Source organism: Lichenostomus cassidix, chromosome 8 (assembly GCF_008360975.1).
Source record: "Lichenostomus cassidix isolate B80296 chromosome 8, HeHo_3.0, whole genome shotgun sequence".
Taxonomy (NCBI): Eukaryota; Metazoa; Chordata; class Aves; order Passeriformes; family Meliphagidae; genus Lichenostomus; species Lichenostomus cassidix.
The window spans coordinates 20,247,991-20,270,183 of NC_139489.1; the positions used below are offsets into that span (position 1 = coordinate 20,247,991).

Below are 22,193 nucleotides of genomic sequence, written 5' to 3' on the forward strand. Positions count from 1 at the left end.
ATAAAGTATTAGAATTTGACATTATTCAGCTTTTTTTCCACCTTTAGCACAATACTGTTCAAAATGTTTGCAGTATTTGCCCCAGTACAGAAGTGCACATTTACATCCATTTGCAAAATGTGGGAGTTTGTTGTTTGCCAACACTCATATAAGCAATGCAAACAAATCCTGGGATTCCACTTAAAACCATTCACTCCATTTTTATGCTCACCTAACCCAAAGAGATCACTAACACAGACAGAAATTAACATATCAATTTTGGCAGAAATTAACATATCAGTTTTGCTATCCATACCACAAGCATCTAGAATTTGAGTGCAATAAACAAAAGGAGAGAAGGAATAAGAAATCATGTGCAATACCAGTACAGGTAAGAAAAGCTGCCTTTGAAATTCAGCTACTCCTAGACAAAACTTAGTGCAACCATTTAATTTGCAACATAATGAGAAGCTAACAATCAAAAATTGCACAGTTGAATGAACAAGAAATTCATTATTATGAAACAATTCTCAGTCATCCTTATTAGGCTAGTTGTCCACACTATGGCTGAAACAATATTATACACAATAATTTCACAGTGTTATAACAATTTTGGAGGTAGGACACTTTCAACTAAGCAATTCAATTAATTGCTCTTAAAATAGCTGGTAAATTTTACTATTCATAACTAGCAAACAAAGTCATTACTGTATTTCATTTAAAAATTACTTCTTTTTTTTTTAAGTTACTATAGTTAATGTTTTCCCCTTTACCCAAACAGCCTGCTAAGTCTTACACAGAAGATAATGCACTGCACATGACAACTCTGGATGAAGCTGAGCAGGAGTATCACTGAAACTATATATAAAGACATCATTTCAACTTTCCAACAGTTAATGGCTATTGTTCCAAAGAAGCTAGGAATTGGAGAACATACAGGTTGCTGTGCTGCTTCATCTTTCATCAGGTCTTCATAAACTTCCCCACCTTCATCTTCTCCATAGACACAATCATACAACTCCTCATCTTCTTCAACACCAGTTTCACTGAAAAGCCAAGACAAGAAAAAAGCTTTGCAGCACAACGTACCACCAGCTCTGCAAGAGACTACTCATAGGAAAAGTTTCTATAGTAAACAAACATATTATTTAATAGAATATCTAATGAAAATAACTCATTAAGGGAAATTAGGTCCATTATTTTTTTTCTCAATTAATTTAAAATAAATTTGTACAAAATCAACATAATACTGAAGACCATGTGAATTTAGAACCACATGGGAACTAAGCCAGACAGCAAAAGCAGCACATCAGAACAGTCTTGTCACGAGCTACAATCCAACTGCCTTCTTTGCTTCAACCCTTTTCCCACCACATCCACTGGAGACAAGCTGCCTGTCCTCATTGCCTGGCATCCCACTACACTGGGATGTGAGACACAGGTCCCCTTCCTGCCTGTAGAAAGGACTTTCTGGGGTAAAATACAGCAAAGACTTCAGAGCCAGTACTGAGACACTGTACCTCCACACTATAAACCAGTATCCTGATCACCTCATGCAACTTTCAGCTACACAGAAATGAAAAAAGGAACCTATGAAACTGAAAATCAGACAATTCTACAAAACCAAGTATGCACAAGTGATGTCCTCCAATTACGCAAACTTCAGAAATAAAGCAGAAAAAATCAGTGCTCAACTCTACCCTCAGCTAATTCAGCTTCATTACAGTCAGTCCTGCTAGAGTGTTACCTACTTTGTGCTAGGACTGTGTCAAGCCCATAATATCTTTCACTCCTATTTCTTAAGGGCACGTCTACAAAATAATTCTAAGAGATACTGAAAGCAGTAAAGTCACAATAATAATACAGAAATTAGATCAGATATGCTGCCAATTTTGAGGATTTGCCTGTTGGAAGACAACACTGAAATCCTTCAGAGTAAAAACCAACAGGTTTGTCCAACTTTCACTTCCCACCAGCAGTGATGGTGTGCTAGAACTTCACATTAAATACTGGCAGCTGTCAGATGCAGCAGACACAGTCCATTCTACCACCTCTGCTCCAGGGAACAAAAGCTGGCAAAAAGGCAGAGTCAGGACAGAAATATTTAACTACTACAGTTCTCTCTGACAAAAAGACTTAATTTTAAACTCTTTAGGCACCATTTAAACTCAGGGACAATTAATTTAATTTCAGATAAACTTACTAATAACTGAGGGAAACTAAAAAATGTGGGCCATTTGCATCATTCACTGGCACATTTGTTTCTTATTCTTGAATTGCTTCCTTCACAATTGAGACAGCATGCAGCTATTCAATTTCAATTAATAATATTCATAATTTGTTGCAAAAGAAGAGTTACAAACCAATTTCTTTGGTATGATTTGTCAGTTTTTTGGGTTTTTTAAATTAGAGACTGTCTCCCAGTGCTGAATTTTTATACCCACTTCAGAACTGGGGGCTATATTGTTTTCAAACAGTGCTAATGCCACCACATCTAAGACATAAGGACATCACCTCTTGCCCACTCGGGCCTCAGAGGAGACTGCAGCTCCTACCTTCTGCATGCTCTGCAACACAGAGTGAAAAGTAATTATCTATGAGAGAGTCAATCAGCTACAGAGATGAGGACAAGATTTGCAGGGAAAGCAGTGAATTGGTGAGGTTTCCCTTCTTTATAGGCACCGAATAAACAAATCCCTGGTGTGGACAGCAGCTTCTTTCTCACATTGTAGCAAGTGACACGCAATGAGTGCTGGTGAACTTTGAGCCTTGAAATAGTGAGCTCTGATCTAGCTCTTGTCCAACATGAGTCCTCATGGATCTTGAGAAATCCTAGCCATGGGATACAAGAGTATCCTGACACTCCTGCAAACACTTACCCAGACGAGGTAAATGTACTCATATGAAGAATTTCATTAACTTTAGGGAAACAATCTACTTGAATTATGATCCAAACATGCATTTTCTTTGCAAGTTCAAGACAATTTCCTTGAGTCCCTTACAAGTGATACTGCAATATTCTGAAAGCATTCTCATAGTACAGACAGGTAATTTAGTAATGCATTCTTTATTTACTTGCTACCAGCACTCTCTATGAAACATGCAGCTTTACATTCACAAATGTATCATAATAATTTTTAAATGTGTCCATAATTAATCCTTCCTGGACAGCATAATGACTAATATTTATAAATAAAATAAATATCCTGTTCTCATTAAAACTATATGTTCTACAACACAAAACAAACAATAGCATTCAACTGAAAGACAAAATCTTTAATATATTTACAACATACTCTATTAAATCAGGAAGACCTTTGTAGATATCTTCATCATCAACACTTTCTTCTGTAGGGAAGGGCCTATAGGAAGAAAAATACCATTAATTACAGATAGCACTAGCCTAGTCATATAGTGAACTTCTGTTTGGTTTCCAAAATTTTAACACAGATTACTGTATACTAATGTGCTTATATGTTCCCCCCTTTCTCTGAGGAACAGTATGTGTGTATTTACACTTCATTATGTGATTGACACTTTTTAAATCATAAAAAACCTACTGGACACAGCTGTTACAAATCCCCACTAAGACACATCATTGTCATTTTTCAACTGGAAAAAAATCACCAAAACTTTCAGGTTAAGTCTGCTTAGGTTTGGTTTTGGGGTTTTTTTGTTTGTTTCTTTTTGAAAACAAGAATCTCACGGACTTGGTCAATTTTGCTGATTTTTTTAGAAGCAAGACAGAAGAAACCTCATTTCTCTTTACATAAATCAGCACTGCATCTGCTTGACTTATGATCCACGTGTCACAATTATCACACAAGTTCTGCAATACCAGCTGCTCCTCTGTTCACCTCCTGTTTCAGCATGAAAAGTACACATAGCTCAGGCCCTTCAGTAAGTGTACCAGAGATAGAAGATACCTTTCGTAACTCCTCAGAGGTCCAGAGCCTTGGTTAGCTGCCCACTGGGCAACCTGGCTTACAGCTAGTGATGTTCTTAATGAGCAACACAGCCTCTAACAACTTTTCCAAGCAGCATCACACCAAGAAGCATCACTCCCACCACTGTCTGTGGCAAAAACATACCTTATTCCTGTGCCTAATGCAATAGGAGTGCGGGAAAGCTTTGAAAGTGTTTCTATCACCTGTAGAAGAAGGAAAGAGAAACTATGATTAGTTGTAGAACAGAAGCAATAAAACATTTTATTATCTATTGTTTCATTATCACAGCACTACTTCAAATCTAATTATATAAACAGAAAAAAAAAATCTGGCTGTGCCAAACACAATCTGCAATTGGAGCTGGATGCACTCGTAATCAAATTTTATCCTTCAGACTCCTCGAAATATTTGGGTTTCCTATTGTAGTTGCAGAAAGAACGGATTTGAGCTTTGACGCACGGCGGGCAGCAGAGGGAGCCAAAGGCCAAGGCAGCAGGAGCCCCTGGAGGGGCTGGGAGGCGGAGGGAGTGATCCAGGGGCCGAAGCTGAGCCTTCTCTCATCGGCCCCACTGCCAACGCTGCCTGCTCCAAGGAGCCCTGAGCCCTTCTTCATCTCCAGAATACGGCAGCAGTCTGCAAGATCTCATTCTAAGAGAACACCTCCTGTAACCGCTGAGGTTACACAAAAAGCGAGGGAGAGCATTTGGAAGCGTAAAACACGCACACATGGTTACACACATGGAGTTGTTTTGCTGGCAATTGTAATAATACAAGATCTACTTTGACTCTGCCTGGCATGTCCTCTCTGTCATGGATATTTACTCGTATACTCAGATAAGAAAATCTGATTTGCTAGAGAGAGAAAAGTACCTAAAATGACACCCTGCCTGAATTTCCGTACTTCCAATGACAAGGTCTCCCCTGAACTCCTCAGAAGTTTCAGCCTGTATCTTTTCAAATCAAAATCCATTTTAAACTGAAGAGAAATCTCCAAAGAAGGTTTTTATCAGTGGTATGAAAATTCAGCACATCAATTCTACATTTCACAGGCATTTGGGAATAATCTCTACAATTTCAGTTGTTTATTTTTGAAGTTCTAATTACAAGACTACCCAGACCATAAAAGAGAGTTAAAAGTACATCTCTCAAAGGACGGAAAATTACATGTTTACACAGGAGAATGACAAAGTAAAAACCACACAGAATAGTCACAAACTACAGAGCTTACACTGAAGTTACAAAGCCTCCATAGTAAATCATATCTCATAGGCAGATGAGCAAAATTAAGAATTAACATCAGATTAATCCTGCAAAATGAACATTTGGAGTTAACTTAAGCTTCTGTGAAAACTAATGCCACAAAAAATCTGGTTTTGCCTTACAGCAAAGACAAAGAACATTAAAAACAAGTAAACATGCCATTACCATAATCAAAGGTGGGGGCACATATTTCCCCTACCAACAGAAGAAATGCAATATGGTCTAGAAGAAGCTTTAGAAATTGTGAATAAAAGTTGATTGAATAAATGACAACATTAATTAAAAACTATTTCTCATTAATCAAAAGGTCAAAGGGAAAAAAAGACTCCTTTAACAAGTCTTACTGTTGCAGGGTAGTTCAGGTTTCTGTAGCAAAGCAGAACCTGGCTCTGCACACCAGCAAGAATCCCAGTGCAGCACTGCAAGGACTGCTGAGCCACATGAGACAAGATGCTGTGGGATTCAAGGCAAAATGATCTGTCCTGACAGATAGATGGGCACTGATTGGCAAAATCACAGGAGGTTTAAAGGTTTGCAAAACAAAGAGTGGCAAGTCTGGTGAACTGAATATCCCTTACTTGTTTCAACATGATATTTCCCAGCACACAAAAAATCTTTTGCAAACTATTCCACCCACGCAGACCCTTTTCCTTAGAGTGATTCTCACTTATCTAGCATAATCAAACCCAGCAGACATATGGCTTACTCTTCACAGCTAATTACAGTTGCTTCAAGATAACAGACAAAAAAAAAAAAAAAAGGCTGTACAAAAAAAATTATAAATTTTAGGTAGGTAACTAGCAAATGTTATTCCCAAAGTGCACTGCCAAATTACATTTTAGAGCTATCAATATGAACACAAACAAAAGCAAGATTTATAAATAAGAGCAATATAAAAACCTTTTCAGGAACTGATGCGAAAACTTGGAGGGGGTGGGCACGGAGGCACACGATGACACCCACACACACTGAGGAAGTCAGAGATGCATTTACGAGAATATGCGCACAGCGAAGAGGACAGAGAAAGGAACTGTATCACTAGAAACAGAAGACTACAAGAATTTTCCCTGCTCTTAGAACAGGGACCATTAAGCACTCCAGTCTCTAGTTAAGATTAAAAAACACAGATACAACTTCCACAGAATAACAGGTAATGCTTACCCATTGAACCACTCCTACTAAACCACAGCTTAAAACAGCACTAGCAAGAAAGAACCATGTCTACTGAGGAGCATTTTTCTTGCAGTTGTGGTTTCCCTTAAGAATTCTGAGAAAACGTCAGGAATACTTACACCAGTAATCATACATGAAATTACCACTTCTGGTCAACACACTATTTCAATATCATATCCATGTAAATCTATTTGGTCCAACAAAAGGTGGGGCAAAACAACATTTTCCCTCCACATGAAGTTTCAGTTCTTTGTTTCTGAGACACTGCAGGAACAACTAAGAATTCCCAAATTTCAAGGTCCATGGTGATGATTGCACTTATGTATGGGCTGAGTTGTCTAATAAGCAAACACAATTTTCACAGTCATTCATCAAAACAAAATTCAGCACAGCAAAATGTCTGATTTTCAACAAACTGACAAAGACTCAGGAGTTTTTCAGAGCAGTGCTAGCTGGAAGCCCTATACAGTTGACTGAGAGATTCTGTAATACAGTGCAATTCTGATCTCCAAAATTACAACGTACCATGCAAATTAAAGTCCCTAACATTCAATTTAGCACTTTTCATGTGCTTTTTTTTGTTTGTTTTGCTCTCTTCCTTTCAGCAGATCTTGAATCCCTTTTACCCATTTAATCCTAAATGACTGCCCAGTTCTCTTCCAAAGCAATGACTCTGACAGATGCTCCTGTATTTGAATGAGGCTTAACTGGATCTTCATTTAAGTGCAAAAGTAGTACCCCTTGCTTGTACAAAGTCCAGAACAGCAGGGATTCCATACCTGGCCTTTCTCTGCAGCTAACAAATGTACAAAGGGCTGCAAAGCCTTGCACACACGCTACCAACAGGAACACTCAGCAAAAAACAGGTACTAAGTACAGATCACTAATTGACATCCTCGCCAGCTATGATACACAAAAAAAGAAACATTTATACTCCAAAACATCCCACAACAACTAAATTCCTTCACACTGAAAAACACAGTAACTCTATGGTTCTCCTGCAGGGAACCTGACACTGGGAGATACTAGCAAGAGACTTAGCAGCATGAAAGGAAGCTTTATTTCATCCACTCCAGTAGAGCTCCTCTGCACTGCCTAACACGATCAGACAGAGGTTAAGCAGGTCTTCAGAAGTCACATCAAAGTCAAACTTCAAGAAGATGTGAACATCCAGGTCTGCTTTTCAGTACATAGCCAGGTTATGCAAAATATGACATGAAATTCAAATCTACAGCCCTGTAAGAAGAAGCACAGCTCAGCCCACACCCTGGTGAGTGGCTCTATTCCTCATTCATGTTTCAGGCACTGCTGGTAAGAGCGATGGCCTTACACTGCATATTAACTCTTTATTTCATCAATAACACCAACACCTTTTTTTTTTCTTTTGCTTGGTATTTATTATGGCTTCATTTGATTTGCAGTTGTAGGTCAGACTCTCCAGTTTATGTAAGGACTTTAAAATGCCTTGCCAAAACATTATTTTGTTATTTCCTACAGCCATACTCTTCAGTTAATCACAGAGATATTCTTGTGCCTGCTTACAGCAGCAGTACACTAGAGGGACTACTTTACTTCTTTCCATAGCGGTCGTGTGTCTAAAATGTCCCTTTTTAAAGTATTTTGGTGGTGTCTCTTTTAAATCTTATTTCTTTAAAAGGAACTTGCAAATCATGCAGTTCAAGAGCAGATGAAGTACATTTTAGAAGTACTTTTCCACTTTTAGAAGAAACAGAAGTAACTAATTTTGCAACTCACTGTCTCCCCAAACAGGCAGTAATTCTGTACTAGTGACAGTTGCTGTAAGGACTAGGCCCATATTTATATTTCTGATGTTTACCTAAACTGAAAATATTCAGTGATCAACAAATGTTGATGTCAACAGTTTCATAGCTTATGCCAATAAAACCTAGAAAGACTCACTTGTGGTTAGATCATCAAAGCAGTTGCTTCCATGCAGGCACTTAAATCAGGATGTGTTTTCCTAAGACATGGTAAAAGTCAGAGCTCTGGGCAGATCATGAAAAACAAAAAGCCAATGCAAATAGAAATCCAGTGGTTCTAGAGAACACATTCTCTGCATCATGGGGTAAGGCTCTCATGAGGCCAATTTTAAGGGCCACATATCCAGAACACTTTAAAGCCAGAACTGTTAGTCATGCCCACAGGCTGAGTGAGTTCTCATGAAGGAGTTTTCACTCATACACCAGACTGGTGAGGAGGAGGGGGAAAAGAAGCATCATTTTGTGTCTCTGTCACTCCAAGACAAGATGAAATTGCTATATACAAATATATTCTCAAATTACCTATATTAAGAAAGGTTTATCATTTGCTACTGTAGAGTTTACCAGGCTCTGGACAAATCTAGATCAATACTACTTTTGGCACAAAAGGGGGTAGAAGGCAGTTGAAACATAGATTGATTAATATGTATTAATATTTTACACTAATCCATCATTAACTTTTAAACCAAAAGACCACTAGAAACAGCTGCATTTCCATTTTACTTGGTTAACAGATGAAAGAAAAAACAAACCAAAACAAAACCAAAAAAACCACCAAAAAAAAGGAGGGAAAAAAACAAGAAAAGGAAAAAAGAAAAGACATGTATCCAGACAACTCCAGGGTGATTACACAGCTGATGATCTAATGAGCATATTATTCCAAGTAAAGCGTGTTCATAAGTTAAATTGAACATTTTCTCTCCATCTGCCTCATTCAGGTACAGTGTTAGTAGTCTGTGTTGGTTCAGGTTAGTTTTAATCAAACCACAAGCCCCTAGGGAAGGAGAAAGGATGAGGGCCTTTCAAAAAGGCAAAAAGAATAAAAACTCGTTAAAAAGAAAAGAAAGAAGAGGCAGGGGAAACAGAGAAAGAGAAGAAAAAACATGACCTAAAAGCAAACCTTTGTTTCACATACTGGCACCTCTAACAGGCCCTTAAAAACAAAACCCAAATTTCAAATGCAATCTATACAAAAATGCCTCTACTAAATACTGTTGTGGCACGAATTCAAGTGTCAAAGCCATACAGCCACAAAGATGTGAAAGAAAATTTACAGCCTTGTCACCTGCAGCAACACCTCCTTCGGAACACGACAGACTGCAGGCAGAAATATTTGTCCGTGTTTCATTTCACAAAGCTTCTCATATAGCTGTGTCTTGATTTTCACCTCATTTACATAATGAAATCCAGGCTCTAGGTGTAGAGTGCTGATAGATGCAATCCAAAGCAAAGGCTCAAATTTACTTTCCACTGGGGTCATCACCAGCTACAGGATGCTGCCTGTTTTCTAACTGGCATCACGTTCAGCCATCCTGATTCTGCCTCTCTCGTTGCCCATGTCCATTCTTCTATTTCTACTGAACTACATCCTAAAGAAAAATATCTGAGGACTACTTCATCCCTCCTTCCCATCAAGGCTTAGCACTGGCACACTAGCAGTAAGGAAAATTGACTGTCCCAGGGAAGCAGTGCAGAGAAATTCACAGCCCTGAGCCAAGGCTTTGTGACTGACATGGGCCTGCCAGCAACTGTGAAAAAAAGGTTTGAAACCAGGTGCCAAATGCTTTCATACAAAAACAGCGAGGGTACGACTGCTGTAAAAGCTGGTTTTGACAGTCATGCACATTTCCTCTGCGCACTGAGCCCCAGCTCCAGCTGCGAGAGGAGAGCTCAGAGGTGCTGTTGTGCTGCAGGGGGTAAGCCTGGCTAGCTCCGGGCATGCAGACCTTCATACCCCTACACGCATTGCCCTAGGGAAGTCTCATCTCGTATGCATTTTCTCTAGTGTCTCCACAATGAAGTGGCAGGAAAGTTTCCCCAAAGCAAAAAAAAAAAAAAAGTCTCCAGGGTGTTACCACTCTGTTCATAGATAAGCTGACTACAGAGGTGCAAACCGCTGGGACTTCAAAAGCCCTGGGGAATCAACAGCTACAGAAGATGCAACTTTTTCTCCAAGGCCTTTTAAGGAGAGGTAAGATGTGCAGCTTGGCACCAGTAAGGCAGATAAAGCTTGCAGAACATAATTTTTACAAATCACTGAAAGATATGAGGACAGATGACCTGATGTCCAAAAGGGCAGGTTGAAGCCAAGAATATTTACCCTTGTAGTAAAAATGGAACATCTGACATTAAGTTTGAAATATCCAAAACAGAGTTCTGTTGTTTGCACATCTCTGACTTACACCAAGCAACGCTTGACGTCATATGGTTACATTACAAATGTAAAGTATCTATAGTGTTTTTCTCTAGACAGTAGTTAAAAGCATAAATGCTGTTTCCAACAGCAAAGGGCAGATTGGGCACCTCACTAACCAAACCACTCCTCCTTCTTTTGCACACTGAACATTTGCAGCCTTTTACTGCTTTTATCAGAACTGATAACTCTGATCATGCAAACTCTGGCACTAGAACAGTGGGACTGGCTGACAGACCTGCCCACATGAATCCTAAATATTAAGGGAGGAGAAACAAAACCAAATGCTCTCTGGGAATCTTTAAAATTCAATACCATGTTATTAGGACTGTAGTGGTCAAGTCTTGAAAAATCAATATCCAACAATGGACACAAATATATGTACATTTTTTAAAAATTGTACTTAAAACCTGATTTTCAAATTTTAGGCCTCTGATGAGGCAACAATTGCTAGTCCAAAAGCATGAGGGGTTCCCTAGACGGCTCTGTTCTTACAAGGAACTGAAAAGGTTCAAATTGCACAAGCAGCACAGTCCTGCTCATCTCTTGGTTTATTTTGTCCAAAAGGCTGAGACTCCCCAATGCAAGCATGGGGAGAAGGAGTTCTAGCAGCTGCTTCCTGTCTGCAGCTCGTGGTTTTGATTCTTTGAATACCTCCCAGCCCTCACCATGCCTTTAGGCGCATTAAGTTCAGGGCTGGTTTTCTGGTTGGGTTTTTTTTTTTTTCTGTTTAAGATCTTGCTTAAACAATGACAACCTTACTTTAAGCATTGCTGTGTTATGAACAGCACTTGAATACTGTAACTAATAGCATGAGTGCAGACTGCCCCAGAGCATGCTGTTCTACAGATGGAATACGAGTTTGTCCTTTCTGGTGCATTTGCTACATTTCAGGTTTTGCATGGACGGCAAAGAAGACAAAAGGATATTCCTCGGATAGAATTGCAAATCCTATCTTCTATTAAGCCATTCCAGTTTCCTTCAGAATGAAGATTACAAGAAATGACTAGAAACAGCATCTTCAAGCTGTATTCAGCTTTGATCAAGTGCTTGTTTTCAATGCTTTTTGAACACTCTTATTGATGATGCCATAGGTTTTTTACCATATTTTATATGGGTCATAACATTAATCAATCATGAAAAAATGGCTTTTTCCTGCTTTTTAAATAGGATATTTTAATACACTTTTTATTTTTTTAAACCTAAAAGTAAACATTCCTTTTAAAATCCATAATGACTGAACAGGGAGAGATTATCAAAAGGGTTCAGGCTTTGAACAGGTGGGGGTTTTCTGAATAGGAATGGATGCAAATCAATGCTGTGTGCTTTCCAAAGTTACATTTCTTTTGCCCCTGCCCTTCAAACAGACTTCAGAAGACTATTTTTACATGTTTTGAAAAGAGCAAGCAAATTCTCTAAAATGCAACCACCAGTTTGTACACTATGTACATACACTTTGGGTGTTCTTGACCTTGGATGTTTAAAATTGGCATACAAATATTTTAGAAGGAAATCAGCACTTTCATATTCATTATTGATTTCACCTCCAATGCTGTTTTAGGTATGCATCATGCAGTGTAAGTGACGTGGTTTCCTCACTCCCACTGTGTTATTTCACTTTAATATTTAAACAGATTCCTTGTCAATTTTGATCCTAGCAAGAATGATATTCAGAGGAGGCTGTGTAATAGAGCTTTTCTTCCTCTCTTCTGCTAAAAGCAGAGGAAGATTTTTTCTTCCTCTCCTTGGTGAACCAGTCACTGCCACACTTCTCCCTTTCCCGAGTTTACTTTAACCATTGACTATAGAAATTTAACTAGTGTGTGGCTTTACCTAGTGGTACCAAGTCACACCTGAACCATGAATTGAATTTACTCTGCTACACAATCAATGAAGATGGGAATATTTAATAGGCAGAAATACATGCTATATATCCCCTTACTCTCTGCAAGAAAAAAAAATTCCCTGCTACAGCACAAAGGGAAGTGAGGTGTTCTCTTTGCTGCAATTACCCTCTAACTCACTCACAGTGGCTCACAAAAGCCCACAGCAATCTTTCAGGCCTCACACTCTTAGGAGATGTCTACTCTACCAGAAGAGACAGGGGATTAGATCAGTCCAACACAAAAACATTGCACTTGCCTTCAACATTACAAAAAGATAGACAGTAAACAGCATGGCATAACTGACATTTGACTGTCTTCCACTCATTTTAAAAGTCATCAGCTTTGACACAGGATTAAAAAAATTAAACTTGGAAGACATTCTACAACAGAAGTGGCAATCTTATCAGCTTCTATTACAGAAACCAAATAAGAGCAGTAGTTTGTTTTTTTCCCCGAATCATCTGTTCATTTAGATTAAAAAAAAAAAATCTAACTACACTTACAGTGGTGAAAGAAAATATGCAGAAATATATTCCAGTCATGTTTGTACCCAATTCTGCTTGAATTCTGCTTGAGCTGGATCCTTATACTAAAAATGGCAAAAAGAATGAGAGAAACTAACTTGCTATTTTTATTTTTTACTGCTTAATTGTTGTCTTGTTTTATTACCTTGAACAAGCAGCAGCTTGCAGGTGATATTATCTATGTGGTACACTTCCAAAATGCCACTGAAGAGCTAAAGAGAAAGTGGGATTGGTTCCTCTCTTTTTTGAAAATGTTGTTCTTTAGCTTCCACTTGTCTGGAAGTTGAAAAAAACATTTTGAGTTGTTAAAGTCTGTGATGGGGATCATACTACATATTTTAGATGTAGGTACTGTCACAAATAAAAGCAAACCAGAGATACCTATCACTAACCATATACTTGGATTAACTATTAAGCTATCTCCTGGAATTTCACAAGCTCTGCTGACTTTAGAAATCTCTCCTCTCCTTTGTGCTCTTCACCCACAGTTCTAACCCAACTGTATAGTCATGTCATAAACTACATTTGAGAACTGATATGCAGAGAGAAAGGGAGGGATAGATTTCTTAAAATGTTATTCTGAAGGGCAGATGAGGTCCTATGCTTCTTCCCCAGCTCAGCCACACTAGAGGCATTCTGCCAGGGTAGAAGCAGTAATTTCTGACATTAATATTGCCTCTGAGAGCACATAGGACTGTACCTTACTTTTACTCTATAGCGTTGGTTTATGGGCATTTCTAAATATTTGCTGTGGAATTGTGCTTAAAAACATTTGTGAAATGGCACAGGACTGAACCCATCCTGGATTGGTAACAGGTCATACAGCTTCATCTACAGCCAACTTCAGTCTGAGCTATTTATGATAAAACAGCAGTAGCACATATGAGTTCAATGAAACTCTTGACATTTAGTTGGGCATTTCAGTCCAACTCAGCACGTTCAAACCAAGCTCAATATGCCAAGCATTATTTAGCCCTGCTATGGTCAATCTCAGCAGCAGCCTACAGTGAGCAAATGCAAGAGCAACTGCAGGCAAGCAGATGCACCTAGAAAACACACCAGAAAAGGCCATGCTTTGGGAACAACAGCCTCCCCATGTTTTGCAGTCAATGCACAGTCATTTTGGGGAGGTAAAATTGGGGAAAAGTATACTGCAATAAACCAACATTGTATAAGTGGTTTCATCAAACATACAACATGAAAGAGAAACCTTATCTGATACCAATATTCTCCTAGCAATTTGGCGTAGATATTATGGTCTCAATGAAAGCAAATATTTATGGTAAAGAGTGTTAAATTTGCATGGGTCAAATGTCACAGGAGGGATTTCAAACTGAAAGTTGTAACACATATCCAGCAGCAATCTGAGTTATGTCTCTACCGTTTTCATCTTTTTACATCAAACTTCAAATCTAAAACCAAGACCAGTGAAAACACAAGCTGATGAACATTAAATTGAGTGAAATACCCTCAATGCCAAATTTTTTAAAAAGCTATTCAGCATTCCAGCTTGTAGTTTTATCCCACACTACCTGTAACATTTCTTAAAATTGTGTTCCTCAATGTATCTCCCTTTTTACTTGGCAGGCACTAACTTTACCGCTCACAGGTATTTCCAAGAGCACAGAAATTCCCTTGCTGTGCTCATACCAAAAATAGTAGGGATGAAACAGCATCAAAACCAGCTTAACTGAGGCAGACGCATGAAATGTAATCTTCAGACAACAGCAAAGTCGGAGAGACAGAAGTTTTCGGAAATAAGAGAGATGTCAACAGGAGAAAGATGTGAGAAAGTTGAAGGAAGGAGAGTGAGGCAATGGAGGAAAAGGAAAAACCCCATTGAAAACAATTCATGTTGTCAGCTTCTGAAGGTGTTTGAGTTTACAAAAACATCACCTCAAAAAGTAGAAAACAAGAAAACTGAAACCAAACCTGTAAAGCAAATGAAACATAAAATGAGAACAAAGAAAGTAAGCACTCCCTCCATACCAATTTGTTGGATTTTTTTTTAATATTTTTTTAAAACACATATTTTCCAGAAAAAGGAACAAAAATTTCAATGTATAAACTTCTTTGTTAGCTGCATTAACACTGTTAGCTTGTTGCTATAGCTGAGGTACCTACAGCATACAGATCACATACAACAACATGGATTTTGTGAGGTATGTGGATAAGATCAGGACAAGGCATGGTCTGGATTTAGATTTAGCTTTTGGAAACTTTTAATAACTGCTGTTCAAGGATAATACAGCTGTTAAAACCACTCTAATCCAATACTTTTGCACTGTAGACTACAGAGAAAAGCCCTTAAGACCTGCATACAACAAAAGATAACTACTGTTTTCATATTAAGATGAAGGTCTAGTTATTGGTCCAAATTAATTGTTACATATGTAACAAACAGGCCAGGCTACTGCAGGACAAGTCAAGTTTAAGTTTTCAGTGGATTTTTGATTACTGATGTACTTAGGTTTCCCATTGTCTGTGACACTCAGAACATGCACCACAGTCTCCATCTTCAGAATAACTCCCACTACAAATCATTAAGATCCAACAGAACAGGCAAGGAAAAAGGGCTTCTGACAGGATTCTCTGTCTATGAGAAGCTTCACAAAGAGGGTTTTCCCTTAAGACTTTAGTCTGCAAAGTGAATGAACATGGATCAATTTAAAGCCATCATAAGGTCTGAGGCAGCCTGTCAGATGGATTCTTTCCAACCAGCCAAAAAGCTTTGATACAATGGTACAAAGTCACAAGAGTTACAGAACACTGACTTGGTTTTTAACATTTTACCTTACACTATCAAATTTATCACTGAATTCCCCTTCATACCTGGAGTCCTACACTTGCAACCAATCAAGGAAGCAGTAGTTACTCTGATACCATACCCACCAAAGCAACCAATTTCACTGCCTGAGCAAAGAGTTTTCAGTGTGCACACAAAGAGCATAACAAGAATTAACATTAGTAAGTTTAGATTACTAGCTTCATATGTTTCATTATATTAGAGGACTAATTTTTTTCCAAATCATCTTATGAGTAAGCATAGAAAGCAGCTCAATTTCTGCACGAGCCTGCGTTATTTTCACTTGGCAAAAACATACTTTCTCTCAAATGCTTATGAAAACAACTGCCTCTAAACCAGCACTTGTATTCACCTTCATTTTCCATTTCTGGAAAACCATGTGGAAAATAACTCAGCTTTTTGGGTTTTCTTTCTCACTAGAGTAATGCAATAAAGCATCTTTCATGACTTCCAGAAAAATATATCTAAGGAGGAAAAAAAGTTTGTGCTCACTAACTCTTACTCACTCAATCTTTTAATTTGGTCATAACCAGAAACATCCTGGCAACATTCCCTGTTGGTTTACTTGCACATACTCCACCTACCTCAACAGCAGGAGATGAAGGCCTGTCTTTTAGACCTTTCTACGCCTCAGACAGCTCAGACTGCCAGCACTACTCTGAGTCTCTGTTTCTGCAAACACACACAAGCAAAAATGCCCCATAAAAGCACAAACACACGATAGAGCACACTGCACTTCCCTGCCTTGCATGGCATTTTCAGGTCAGCCCAGAGCTGTGCATTAGCACAAGACTCTTGCTGTTTTCAGTACCATTTTCTCTGTGAAGATGTTCTAGTAAGTGCTATTGCTCAAGTATTTTTTACTATGACACAGGCCTTGTTTTCTGGATTAAAACACCACAAGTAGTTTTTAGTCAAATTTGTTAGTATTGATTTGATAAGAAATAGGAAGCTAAACCCTCCTCTCAGATTCAGTGTTCTTTAATTCAGTTTTAAGTGAGGAATCCGTTAACTTCATCTCAGAATTTGATAAATGTATCAGCTGTATTTTTCCTGAATTTCTCAGAGTTCAGGTCCACATTTCTGATTTCCTGAGACATCACAGCAGTTCATATGTATATATTGAACAACATACATTACAGATCAATACATAAAGCATAGACACTTACATGAATAATCTTGCCTAAACACTTGTCTATTGCACTCCAACCTGACTACTGCTTAATGTCAACTTTCTTCAAGAAAAATATGGTTCTTAATAAAATGTGCATCTTAGTTAAAACCTCCTTTTGACATTCTCCAAATAAATGACATCACCTTATAGCTTGTAAATCCTAGAATAATTTTATTGAACAATTTGTGTCAAAATTCTGAATTGCTTCTCACAGTTTCATCTCTAGAGTAGTGGGGGTTTTTTTCAGTTTAGACAAAGGAAATAAAACTTTATCCAAATATCAGTGTTAGGAATTCTTTTTCCCTTTTCTGAGTTTTGGTGGTACAAGACAGCATCAAAGACTCTGCTCGCTCTCCTATTAAACATACAAAAATATGCTCTGAATAAGATGCAAGAGGAAGCAAATGAAACCAAATTGAATACTTCTTCTTTAGAGGAAAAAAATGAAGGAAGAGATTCTCATATTCAAATTCTAGAGAATTGCAGGCATTTCAATAGAGCCATAGTTCTCTCACAGTGAATACTTACCTGCTAGGCAGAAAAATCTTAAGATGTATTTAAATAAGCACAGGAATAACAGGACCAGTCTTCTAGCAAACACCAAGACACAAAACACTTCAGAAACAAATCTGAAATGCATAAATGGAAAAGGCCCAAGAAGCACTCTAGGGATGGGGATGTACACCAGAGTGCAGGGCAGAGTGGTGAGAAAGGCAAAGAATGGAGGCAGCAAAGGAGACAAGGCAGTGATGAAGAGTAAACAGTAACTAACCACAGAAAATTAGTTTAAACATTAAGCGATGAAAGCCTAAGTAGAAATGATCATACAGATTACATTCTTTGGGTGTAAGGCAAGGGTGAAGACAGGGCAGCACCAAAAGCCACGCGTGGAGGAAGGAAACCCAGCAGTTCCGCTGCCCAGAGCCTGTGGTCAGAGCATTCTGCTAACTTGGTATGGTTATTGCTTTGTTAACCTGAACTCTGAAAATAGCACCCTTTTCTAGCATTTGGCAGACTATTAAGGGCACAGGTGGATTAGTCATTTCAACAACAGAAAGATGTTAAGAAATTACCTAAAAGCCCCACAATTTAAATAGAAATCTTCTCATGCACTCCCATTTAACTCTACATCCAGCATCAGCATGGGTAATCTAATTAATAATACACACAAAGGCAAGATTTAAAATCAGTTTGGTTGTGACTACTACAGATTCCACATTCATGCCGCCCACCTGGAGGTTGTAAACCTCCATTAAAAAAAACCAACAAAAAAAAACCAAAATGCAAACATGAATTACATTGTAAAAGTACAAAAATCAAAGTACACATTATACTTAAGTTCCTAGTATTCAAATTCGTTCACTAAGTTTTGGCTAGATGCTTGCTAGATATAGGAAAACTACTCTTTTCTAGGGTCTGAAAAAGAGATCAATTCATATTCCAATTTTTTGTAATTTTATAAGGAAATGTCCATAGAAAGAGACAGTATTGAGAATTGTAGATCAGATGTCTGGTCTAGAATCCACTTTTTCCATGACAAAACAATATGCTAAAATGTGTTAGTAATATTAATATAAATAGTATTTATCCTAATTTAAAGCAACTTTGTACTAATTTGGCCAGGAAAAACCTGTTAGTTTTCTAATAAGGTATGATCATGCTTTTAACAAACATTTTTTTGCCACAAAATATGCAACTGAGAAAATACATCTTATATCCAGCCTCCAAGTTAGCATATACAAAAATGTAGACCTCACTACTTTGAAAATGGTATGATGACATTTCTAATCAGGTGGTTTAAGAACTTTCATTAACTTCACTGAGTTAATTAAACTTCAAGATTCCTAATGAAGCTTGTTTACCAACACCCAGATGGTTTCTCACAGATCACAGACTGTGTCCAACCACTAAAGGTATTCAGTTGGTCTCAACTTTCCTCTTAGTCAGCTGAAAAACTCTAAGGAAGATCCCCACCAAATCAAAACACTAAAACTCAGTCTCAAAATAAACCCAGAACTATATATATCACTCACCAATATTTAGCAGAGCAAATAAGTTCCATGAGATGCTGCCATATACACAAGTGCTTAAATCTCAACATATGTTCATATATATATATACACACAAATATATATACACACATAGTACTTTTCAAACAAACTGATGGTGACTAAAAGATATTATATAATCATAAGAAATTGCCACAGTCAAGTAAATAATCTTAAAATTTTTCCCAGCTATTCTTGGCTGGCCACTTGTTTCAAACAGCTATTTATTTCTTATTTATTATCTATCCAAGTGAGGCAAGCATTTTAAAGAAAACTTGAAGGTTAAGAAAAAGATATTAAGAAATTATCTTACTCCTTGTTCTGCTGCTTTTGAAGGCTTGAATACATTGCATGAGATCACTCCACTGCATGCAAACTACAACTTTGATAGTGATATTTAGAGAAGTTGAGCCAACTGTTTGGACAGGACTGCCACAAACTTGGCATTATGTCCCTTCCTCATGCTGTGTTTTATTCTCCAAGGCTTCTGTGAGGTGTGGGCTGATGCCACCTCCTAGTTATGTCCCTAAGCCCAGACACAACTGCCAAGGCATATTCAGGCACACCAGTCAGAGGACACACAGCTGGGGTTATGCCTCATACCCCTTAGGAGCATCATTCTATTTTTGTCTAGCACTGGGGGAGGAAAAAGCTACATTGTGCCCTACTGAGTCACTATGACATCAACAGCATCTCTAAACTGCTCTGTGAGTTTTGGACAGCAGTGAAGGCTGAATGGGAATTGGTATAAAACTCCCCAACCCACCGGTGACCTACATTCAATTTTTTGCTCTACTCTCCTTCAAGGGCACATGCAGTAAATCCTCCCTCAAGTAATCTACATGTTTTGGTAAAAAAAAAGGATTACATAGTACACGGAATTACGCAGTACCAATTAGCCACTGCAAGAAACAAATCATGTTCTTGCACGATGTCACTGATGGATTTTTGCTCAAATCAGTTCTACTTTAGAAATATTTTAAACCTTCCAGCAACTTAAAGTTGACTTGGGGAATGAATTATACTTATGTGAACTACTCCACAATTGGTTTTCTGAAGTAATTCTGTGAAGTGTTCATTATGTGTTCACCAAGCTAAATGGGTTTTAGCTGAAGACCTATATGCAACCTATTCAAACCTATATGCAACTCTAACTGGGGAACTTATCATATTAAGGTTAAAACTTGCATATAAAAATATGCTCAGAGTTGTACATTGCAAAAATTCAAACAATACTCTTTTGTCAGTTCCTTCAGCATCGTATTGAATTACTGTATCATATAGTGTAAATATTATCTAAGGCTCTTTACAGGCTGATCTAGAGATGCATGATGGCCTATCAGTTTTAAACTGTAACTGGGTGAAATCTAAGGTCTTATTTACTTGTGGAGGCTAGCAGTAGCTAAAGTATGCCATTTAATTTCACTTTTGCTAATAGTTTCATTTGACAATATTTGAATTCTACTTATTCTGCCGTATTATTTTCTACATAGCAACTGTCACTATTTACAACTTTCCAAACACATTGCCATGTTTATCAGCTACTAGATTCATCATAAAATTTTACACTGAATGAGTTAGCTACTGAATTTTGTTGTTTTGGTAATTAAATCCTCCATGTTTAACTATCCATGGTTTCACCTTCAAAATCCCATGGATAAAGCCATGAAAATGCAAACAGTCCATTTAATAGAACTTTCCCAAATAAATCTCATTTCATGCATCAAATTTAACAACATTTTAGACCTAAAACCTAAGATCCCACAATTCTGATACATTTTTTACAAGAAGAAAAACCTATGTCCCCAAATATGCTTAGTGTTTGCACAGAAAGATGGATTAATTTTCCTATCCTAGCAAGATGGTCTTTGTGATCTAATCAAACACAATGTAAGCTTTTCAGATTTATAGACAAATACATTGGAATACACTCTTTTGCCATAATTTTCCATTACCCATCTATTCAAGTATCCATGCTTTCCAAAGCCATGTGCAGCTGTGCATCTGACATTTATTCATAACACAACAACTGTGTCGGAATTAAGAACCAGAGAACACAATTCCTGATTAGCAAACAGTTCTTTAACCTTGTCACCAAGATGTTAAATAAAAGCCCTCTAACAGTCTGCAAACACTTCTCATTAACACCTATTTCCTTTTTATGAAATACTCAAATGGTGTTTCCTGCTGAAAACCATTCACTGCAGGTTTCACCTTCTACTGAAATTAGACAGAAAAAGCAGTGAATGAAATTACAACCTAACTACAACATTCTTCAGCTTAAACAAACCATGAGCTTTTGATACTTACAAAGAAACAAGCAGCAACTGCTTGTTTACGGTCTTTGAAAAAAAAGGTTATTATTTAGGACTTATCACTCGAGTATGCTTCTGCTTTTCATAGAACTCTCTACCATACACATCTGAAGGCAGTCTCCCTTTTGCCTGCAGGAAGAGCAGGATCTCTACAAACTGAGCAGAAGAATCATGGTCTGGCTTGATTCCCTGCATAGGAACACCTCCCAGCTATGGCCCACGATGCCATTAGCAGCTCTTCTTGGAGAATGCTCACACATGCTCAGCTCTGCAGAGGAAATCCCAACACTACCTAGGTGACAGTTTAAACCTTATTTCCCTAGCTAGCAATCTGTGCCTCTGAGGTAGAGTTCAAGGGCAGCCCAATCACTCTGGTGGAGGTGACAACCTCCACAGGTTGTCTCCTAGCACAGACAACCTTCAATAACGTTTTAAATTTATTATATAGAAAAGATGGGGGGAAGAAAGGCAGAGGGGAAATGGGAGGGCTGGGAGATGTCCTCCAGTATTTCAAATGATTCCAAGAAAAAAAATAGGAGGGGAAAAAACCCAAACAACTTAGCAGTTACACTTAGTAACTCTCTAACTTTTGATACTAGAACGGGGTAATGAAAGGCATAATATATACTATTTTCAATTTATTATTTTACAGCTATGCATAATATATCAAGCCAATTGAACTGCTTTTGCCTTCACCAATGCATACAACAAAAAGATATTTGGCAAGCAACATGGGGACTGGTAAGTATTTCAAATTCTTCAGTTTTTAATATCACTCACATGTTTGCACTTCCTTGCCTCCTTATCTTTGATTTTTATCAAGATACAGTCAGCTAAGATTCAAAGTGAACTGCAGGAAACAATAAAAAAAGCAGGTAAAAGTGCAA

The 22,193-nt window shown here is 37.9% G+C and overlaps 1 protein-coding gene across 3 annotated transcripts in view; it reads right to left on the reverse strand.

Annotated features, from left to right (window-relative positions):
• VAV3 (vav guanine nucleotide exchange factor 3) overlaps positions 1-22,193 on the reverse strand; it is a 150,668-nt gene that overhangs the window by 93,683 nt on the left and 34,792 nt on the right. For all 3 annotated transcript variants that reach the window (XM_085068248.1, XM_085068250.1, XM_085068247.1), the window contains exons 3-5: positions 4,071-4,129; positions 3,276-3,341; positions 917-1,025 (exon numbers count right to left, since the gene is read on the reverse strand). In XM_085068248.1, coding sequence (XP_084924374.1) covers positions 917-1,025; positions 3,276-3,341; positions 4,071-4,129 — 234 coding nt within the window. The remainder of the gene's footprint in view (positions 1-916; positions 1,026-3,275; positions 3,342-4,070; positions 4,130-22,193) is intronic.